The following is an 8,440-nucleotide window of genomic DNA, read 5'->3' as shown; positions in this document are numbered from 1 at the left end:
AAATTATTTTTTTAAATGCTAAAAACAGGTTTTACTCCTTGCCAACAAACATTTATACTATGTATATATAACCTTTTTAGGCATAAGTTAATTGTTTCCTAAAATTCTAGACCCGCCCCTGGGATTACCGTCATAGACTTTGCGCTTCTCGTGGCTACATAACCCCGCCTTGCTAACCGAGTCCACTGAGCGCTACAATCAGCTACGGGATGAAGGTCGTCCCTCCGCCCGCCCACTGGTGGAGCTTAATATCAGCTAATACAGCTGCGAGGTCCTCAGTGGGAACTTCTCTACTGACAGAAACTGCAGAGTTACCGTAAACAAGTCCCTGTATGATGCTGCAGCCTGAACGGAAGTATTTTTAAAACTTTCTTTCCATGAACGAAGCGGTGAACTCATCCACGCAGCTAGAATGTGGAAGCCCGCCGGTGGACCGAGACTCACCTTAAGCTCGGCGGGACCTCGCGCTGCTATCGCCGCGGTCACCTGTCTGCTGGTGACCGGGATGCTGGTGGTCAGTGGCGGAAAACCTGGAAGCGGACACATGAAAGAGACAACGACCGCAGGGACAGATGTTTTCTCTACCTATTTCAGGAGGCTGGCCAGGGAGAGGAGAGCAGTGTGCGCCACTCCGCGGAGCGGCGCTCCTCATCTGGTGGAGCATCTCACCCAGACTGACCTGTTTATAGCAGTAAAAACGACTGGGAGGTATCACCGCCAGAGACTTGAACTGCTGCTGGATACCTGGATCTCCAGGAACATACCACAAGTGAGCCAGAGGCATAGTACCACTTGTCACTGATACCAGCGCTCATAATTGAAGACCAGAGATCAGAAATTTCACATCACCTTTTGACTACATGTGCTACACAGTTTGTATAAAGATCATTTAAATTGGGTTTACTGATTCTGAGAAACTGACATAAAACGATTTAAGCATTTTAAGGTGGCGATCTGAGGACTTAGAAACCATACTGCTGCTCATTTGTCAAAACAATGCAAGCAGGTTACCATAAGAGAGAGAGAAAGAAACCATGTAGACCATGGAGTCATAAGGATGAATGAGAACCCACAAGTTCATAAAGCCGACTCAGTGAGGTGCACATTTGTTTTATAGCTGCAAATTCATCAACAAAATTCTTCAGATCTGGAATATCAATAACTTTGAAGTGAGAGAGCTCATTTAAATGTTCAGCAGTCTGTTTCCAAAGTGTTGATAGAAAGGATAACTGTCTTTATGGCCTTAGATGGTTTATATATTTAGTTTACATTTAAGAGCCATTTAACCCAATAAACACAGTGATGTCACTGTGAAGTGAAAAAATTCTGTTTGATGACGGACAAATGACAGCAATTTTAGGATTTTTTACTTAGATAATAAACAATATTCTTAATTGATCACAGCTGAGCTGCCACAAGATCATAGCTACAGGGTGATCTTCTGGCATAACTTTTTTACTTTCTTGAGGGTTTAGAAATCAGAGTAATATATATATATTACACTTCTAGCATAAGTTCCTAATTTAACTAATCAAGGCTGGTCACACTTTTTAAAAGTAATGCTGTAATCTAGGAATGGCTGATACAGGAGGAGTTTCACCAGATAAATATTTAAGATCAAACACTGTGGACAGAAAGTTTTTGGGTCTAAACCACGAGTGTGAGTGAGTCAAAGATGCATCTGTGCTGTAAAACATATGGGACAGCGGTGAACTGCACCCATCAGCTTCAAAGCTTGTAATCAAAGACAGACATGACTGTGGATTACCCAGCAAGCTTTCTGATTTCCATTAAAACCTCAGTGTGGAGAAATCTCCTGCTGCCCCCAGACTGTTGACATGTAAATACAACTTATGTGCTGGTGGTGGTGAGAGAGAGGGGGTCAGGTTTTGTAACTCTACCTGATTCCCAGACACACCTCTTCACTGTAAGACTGCTGAGTAATGGAAATACAACAATACACACACAGAGACACACAAACACAAGCTACCTTCACAAACACACCCTGGGAACTTGCTGGGTTTCTCATGGGAAGTTAAAAATGTGTTTGATCACATGCACAAACACACACACACACTTTTCACTTTCTCCTATCGTCATTGTTGCCATCGCCACCATTTCCTATGTTTTAAAGCTCAGCTCCTGACTGTTACCCCCCACCCCTCCCATCCACACTACTTGGCTCAGTCACACTGGAATGACACGCATCCTCTCATACTCTCACACACATACAGATGCAGAAGCTGACTCCTCTGAGGAGTGAAAAAAAAAGTCTGATAGAAACTCACAGCTGGCTGGACTTTGGTTTTTCAGTCTCTCTCTCTCTCTCTCTCTCTCTCTCTCTCTCTCTCTCTCTACTGCAGGCGGTAATCACACAGTAATTGAACCAAAGATTTATTATACTGGCCTGCTTGGCAGGCGGGTTGAGAAGTGGAATCCCTGTGAGTCTGATGTTCCCACTGGGACAGTGTGTGCAGTAATGTCAGAGTACTTCTGTACTATTTTCCCTGGACTTAAAACATAGGATCTGAATTCAAGTCATTTAGATTACCATTTGTAGTGAGTTCAGGGTATTTGAAAGTATATCAGATGAACAAAGTACAAGCAACACATCCTTTTAAAAATTTAATTAGGAGTTAACATGCATCTAGACATCAAGGATGTATGTAGCTATCGCTTTACTGCAACATTTGCAAACATAAAGACATACATTAGGTAAGGCAAACAATGGTTAATGCACAATTCTAATGAGCTTGAAAGTCGATATTTGGTATGAGCCTCTTTAGTCGGCACCGTCTGAACCTCTAAGTAAAAGCTTTCTTGTCCTTTTAAAGTAGTTTTCAGGAATAGTTCCTCAGGCTTCTTCAAGGACATTTGATGGCTGTCTTTTGTTCTGTCCTCATCTCTCCATAAAACCTTTAGCCACTAATTTTCAATCTTCTTGTTGTGTAACTTCATACCGCAACATTTTCCTCCCTATTTCCCTTCCTTAAGTATGGCTTCTTGACAGCCGCACCTCCAGTGAACAGTAGATGGATCAACTGAAAGTCCAGATGAATCTCTCAGGTCTTTGTGAGGTCTTCATTGGATTCTTTACTATTTCTTAAGGGCCTCACTTTCAGAAATAGTTTTTTCTGTTGTAGACAGTGTTGAAGCCTGTCACCGTGTTATCTGGCAATGATTGCCTGTGTGTAACAAATAATAGGAAAGATACTTTTTTGAATTGGTTTGAGTTAGGTGCCTTTTGTATGCTTAACCTCATCTGAAAGTACTGAAATTCCAGCTCTGTTCACCATCATGGTTACAAACAGGCTCATAGTAACCTAAAGGGGGACACATTAACTTCATCTTCATTGTTTTATTTAAAATCTATTGTCCTGGAATACAAAGCCAAAACAACAGACTATTTACAGCACCCAGAGTGTGTGTTCACTTCCTGTGGAAAATAATGGGTCCACACAGCTTCCTGAATGCACAGTGACCCTCAGCCCTGTCACTCATCACAAAAACAGTCACAGTCACCCTTTTAGCTCCAGAGCTGTAACCAGCTGCTCTACTGCTGATAGACAGGAGGCTCACCTTTGACTTGGCCTCCATCCAGTATCAGCATTGCTTACAGCTAGTTTATGGACAAGGGGGGGTGGTCTCACCTGAAATCACAAACTGTGATCCACAAACAATGGCAGTGGAGCTATGAGAGTGGCTGTGGAGGTGTTTTTCTTCTCCCAGCCAGTAGAAATAATACAATTTGTTGTTGTTTTGTGTTTTTTTTTTCTCTCTTACACAGACGTACGTGTTCACGGATGGAGAAGATGAAAAGCTGAGGAAAAGAATGGGTGAGCTGCACGCACACACACACACACAGATGAGTTTCGCTGGCGTAGCTGCAGCATTATCAGCTGTGTGAAATGCAGAAAAGCAGGAACCAGGCTGCTGACTGGGCAATACTGGTTCCATGAAGTGCAGGAAACCACTTCAGTTTAATCAACACGCTTTTCCTCTTCTTACTTGTGTAATTGTTCCACTATCGGCCACATTGTAGGACTCAATCAAAAACTGTGTGGTTAGGTTATTTATTGGTTGTTTCAAGCAGTTGTAATATAATGACATTAAATATTTATTACTTTCCTGCTTCAGATACAACAATTTAGTTTCCCCTTTGAGATAAATAAATTTCTTTTCTTGGACTCATGTTGACGTTGATGAGCTTATTCCTCAGGTATCTTTTTTTTATCGATCATCAGGAGCTCATCTGATCAACACCAACTGCTCAGCCGCACACAATCGACAGGCTCTCTCCTGTAAAATGGCCCTGGAGTACGACACATTTATAAACTCTGGAAAGAAGTGAGTCCTCACCCAGTCCACACAATGCAGCACACACTGAAAACACAGAGAAAGTGCTGCTTTCTAACGGTCAGTTTGATGTGTTCCAGGTGGTTCTGCCATGTTGATGATGATAACTACGTGAATGTGGGCTCCCTCCTCAAACTCTTGTCCCAATTCAGCCACACACAGGATATTTACATCGGCCGGCCCAGCCTTGAAAGACCAATAGAGGCAACAGAGACACTCAGCACCAATGAAATGGTGATTTGACAGGATTTTCTAACTTTGCCTTAAAACTAAAATACTTTATATTGCAGTCATGCAGCAAAGGAGGTTCACATCATTTCCTCTAAATAAAAAATCCCATATTAGTCTGGATCCAAGAGTTACAGTTCACAGTTTGCACTGGTTGGCTGTGATCTGCAGTTTGATGTTAATGCTGTGTATGTGTATGTGTGTGCAGAAGCAGGTGCATTTCTGGTTCGCCACAGGAGGAGCAGGGTTCTGTCTGAGCCGTGGCCTTGCTCTTAAGATGAAGCCGTGGGCAAGGTAAGCCGTCACTTGTATAAATTGTTAGATTTTGGAAATGTTTCCACTGCAAGATTAAATCTCTTGTTCCTTGTGCTTTTTGTCTTTTCCTACCCAGTGATGGTGCTTTCATGGCCACAGCTGAGCACATTCGCCTGCCTGATGACTGCACTGTTGGTTACATAGTGGAGGCGCTGCTTGGCAGGAGCCTCACCCGCTCGGCATTGTTCCACTCCCACCTGGAGAACCTTGAACTGGTGTCGGACATACACAGTCAGGTTCAGACAATCACACAAATAGACTCATCGTCATTTATCTAAGCCAATACGAAGTGTTAATCAGTCTAAATAATGTCATGCCTGTGTTTGTGTTGTCCTCCCATCAGGTCACTCTGAGCTATGGGACCATGGAAAACAACAGGAACACTGTAAATGTGAAGGGACCATTTTCAATTAATGAAGATCCCACCAGGTAAAATAAATAACTGCAGGGAGAATAATTAATTAACTTATTGTAATCTGTCAAAAAAGTGACTCCATTTAAACAAGTAGTTATCTTTTCTGTTGCTGAGTGACTCAATATTCAATTAAGCAATTGTTTTAGCTCCATTCATGATTCAAAATTGCTTTCTCAAAAATCAGACATTTTCTTTTACTCAACTATGAGGCTAATACTAAATGCTAGTGAAAGAAACACACGGTCATGCTAGAGGTGAAGTACTTGAGAGTCAGAAGCCAGAAGTTTTTCTCTCTCCGATAAAATCCAACATACTCTAACACAAAATGTCACTGAGAATACATGAATCATAACACAGCACATCCAAGCTGGCATCTTAGAGGCAAACAAAACTGGTGACTGAGGAAAAATCAAACCGATTCTAAGTCTGTTTTTTTTTTTGTTTGTTTTTTTTTACTGTTTACCTGTTTTGTTCCTCCAGTCAGTAAATGTTGTTTCTGAATCTTTATCTCACACTGATAGCCACAGCGATAAGTATCTTACCACCTAATGGCAATTAATTAACATGGATTCAGTTATTATCACATACAACAACTACTTTGGATTTTGAAGAAATACATTTAATACAAGCTTACAGCAGCTTTGGAGCTCTGTTTCAGGGAAAGATTTAGTTTTAAAAACATGTGTGCTGCAGTTCTGCTTTGTGTTGGCGCTTCTTATTGTGCATGTTCAACTACTACACGTTTCCTGGCTTTGTTCATTGTGTGTATGTGCACAGCTAATTGTATTTATGGCTTCATTTTGAAACCCCCAGTTGGTAGCTTCCAGGCATTGTGACACTTGTTTCCCTCTCTTTCTCAGATTCAGGTCTGTCCATTGTCAGCTGTACCCAGACACCCTTTGGTGCCCCAGTGCCTGGCGACTTCAATACCCTTCCATAGACAAAGATGGGAGAATGAAATAATGGGGAAGAAAATGTCTTAAGCGGAGATGGTTGCAGAGACCTCCACTACCTGCTATAGCAGCAGTGTGGGAAAGCTGTCGATACATCTTTACCTGATGCAGTCTGACTGGGAATGCCTGTTGTATTAATTTGAAATCCGTGTTGTGTTTTTTGTCATAAATCCTAAAAATGCAACAAGAGCAGGAAACCCAAACTTGTCATTAAAGATAAACCCAGAGAAAATATTTTTTAGATGGTGCAGAAATTTGAGAACTGAGACTGAAGGTCAGTTATGGCCTTTTAAGGAGATCCAGCATGGAACCCACTCTCGCCAGACGAGCCATTATCTGCCCCTTTGTTTGTGAGCTTGAGCGATAATCAGGCTCAGAAGTTCACAGAGCTAAATGCAAATCTTCTAATGCTGGAACTTGGTATTGCCTTTTGCAGCTTCTAATTAATTTAGACACATTTTTGACATTTCATTTCAACAATTGATATTTAATGTAGCCTGCAGTGTGTTTTCTCACAGCCTTGCACATTTCCAGCATCTTCATTCCATATCTGGGAAAGTTGTATGAATATGTTTACTTGTTTGTCCTCCATGCTGTAGTGTTAAGGGACTGTTGGAGAGTAGGTGATGCAGGTCAGTATGAAGGAAACTATCCCAGGAGGAGGATTAATTTCTGGTGGGTTTTAGTATTACTAGACAAAAGAAAAATCATTTTAATGAAGTTAAAAAAGATATACTTTAAGGTTTTATCTCACCAGTGTTCAGTATTAATCTCTTTCTGAAGTATGTAGTACAACTTGAGCACTTTGATGTTTTGTTTCTGTTTGTTATTGACACTTTGATAAGAACACTGAATGAATAGTCTGGTATTTGGGGAAATATGCTCATTTGCTTGTCTGGTTTTTGCTTTAACATTAAAGGTGAGCTGGTACAGGTTGTCTAGTCCATGGGTGAAGATCTGTACATCTTCATAATTTCCATATCAAGCACAGTGATATCTCCTTCAATAACAGCAGATTTCCCCAAATGTCAAGCTATGTAACAATTCTGTGTTAACTTTATTTTGAACTCCTCCAGTGAAGCTTCTAATCCAAAATACTTTTCAGATAAAGTAGATGACGTTGGATGGATTATGACAACACAATGTAGGCTGCTTTTGAAAAGTTGCAGCAGTGTAGTATCGACATCCACTTTGATGTTTTCGTTTAGAAATGACTCATGTTGAGTCGTCATCTTTCTTTCTGTGCAGTGAAAGTAGTTTTTGCTGCATGTTACAATGAACCATGGTGTCAGAAGCAAACCTGCTCTCCAGTATCTGGATTGTATGTGGATGTTGTGGTTAATAAATTTGTTTTAAATTGTGGCTTGTTTCGTTTTTTTATATAATTATTATGTGCAATTTTGAACTTTGCAGAGTTGTTATGCAATTAAGACCTTGTTACGAGCTGTTGTGCTCACTGAATTGACTTCTCACCACTGCACTTGTAATCAAACCAGAAATAAAAACCCAACTGATAGATTAGCGTGGGTGTATGTGTGTGAGAGATGGCATTTTTCTCACTGTTAACAGTGACACATTTACTTGCCAAAGTGTCCCTTTACAGTGTTTAATGTTCCTTATTGGTGTGTGAACAAGGACACCTGCTGGCAGCAAGTGTTACAGCACAAGGTAAAAACAGCCTTTTAGATAGATGTACCCTTGAGTGTGCATATAAAAAAAACCTCCCTCCATATCATATATTTACAAATGTGTCATCATAGGCAGACTCCTACTGGGGATATTGCATATATTTTCCACCTGTTCATTTTCATTAGATTTATTCCATACATTAGCATAAACAGAATAGCATGACCTGACTACAGTGAAAAGCTTTAACTGCTGACTCACAGCATGCAAGCAGACAACTCAGAATCTGAAGCATTTTCTCCAAAAGCTGCAGTGACACTTAAAGGTTTTATATGTTTGCTGGATTCTGTTGTCTATAAAAGCATGACACATACAGTGTGTGTTTGGGGTAAAAGTAAATTTGATCTGCATACTCTCGGTAGGAGATTTTCTGTGTGAGACTAAAATCTTCTTAAAAGCTTTAACTTTAAAGATTATAGTGTGACTTTTTGTGAGTCCAACTGAGGAAACACCAATATGATGATGGAAGCAATCTGCATTACCTGAA

At 40.7% G+C, this 8,440-nt stretch overlaps 1 protein-coding gene across 1 annotated transcript; it reads left to right on the top strand.

Annotated features, from left to right (window-relative positions):
- The first annotated feature begins 252 nt into the window (after positions 1-252).
- Positions 253-7,629, top strand: LOC121639061 (beta-1,3-N-acetylglucosaminyltransferase lunatic fringe-like). Its single transcript, XM_041984237.1, has 8 exons — positions 253-769; positions 3,788-3,836; positions 4,245-4,347; positions 4,437-4,590; positions 4,793-4,878; positions 4,976-5,135; positions 5,243-5,328; positions 6,175-7,629. The coding sequence occupies exons 1-8, from the start codon at positions 413-415 to the stop codon at positions 6,275-6,277; spliced, it is 1,098 nt and encodes a 365-aa protein (XP_041840171.1). The 5' UTR covers positions 253-412; the 3' UTR covers positions 6,278-7,629.
- Positions 7,630-8,440: the final 811 nt, after the last annotated feature.

This window comes from Melanotaenia boesemani, chromosome 4 (genome assembly GCF_017639745.1).
Source record: "Melanotaenia boesemani isolate fMelBoe1 chromosome 4, fMelBoe1.pri, whole genome shotgun sequence".
Lineage (NCBI taxonomy): Eukaryota > Metazoa > Chordata > Actinopteri > Atheriniformes > Melanotaeniidae > Melanotaenia > Melanotaenia boesemani.
The sequence above is the reverse complement of the archived record's forward strand: the minus strand, read 5'-3'. Positions and strand labels throughout refer to the sequence as shown.

Bases quoted from the DNA above. Each gene is read 5' to 3' on its own strand.
- LOC121639061 (XM_041984237.1), top strand. From the start codon at position 413: ATGTGGAAGCCCGCCGGTGGACCGAGACTCACCTTAAGCTCGGCGGGA. The intron at 4,591-4,792 runs GTGATTTGACAG...ATGTGTGTGCAG, and splicing joins CACTCAGCACCAATGAAATG to AAGCAGGTGCATTTCTGGTT. The intron at 4,879-4,975 runs GTAAGCCGTCAC...TTTCCTACCCAG, and splicing joins AAGATGAAGCCGTGGGCAAG to TGATGGTGCTTTCATGGCCA.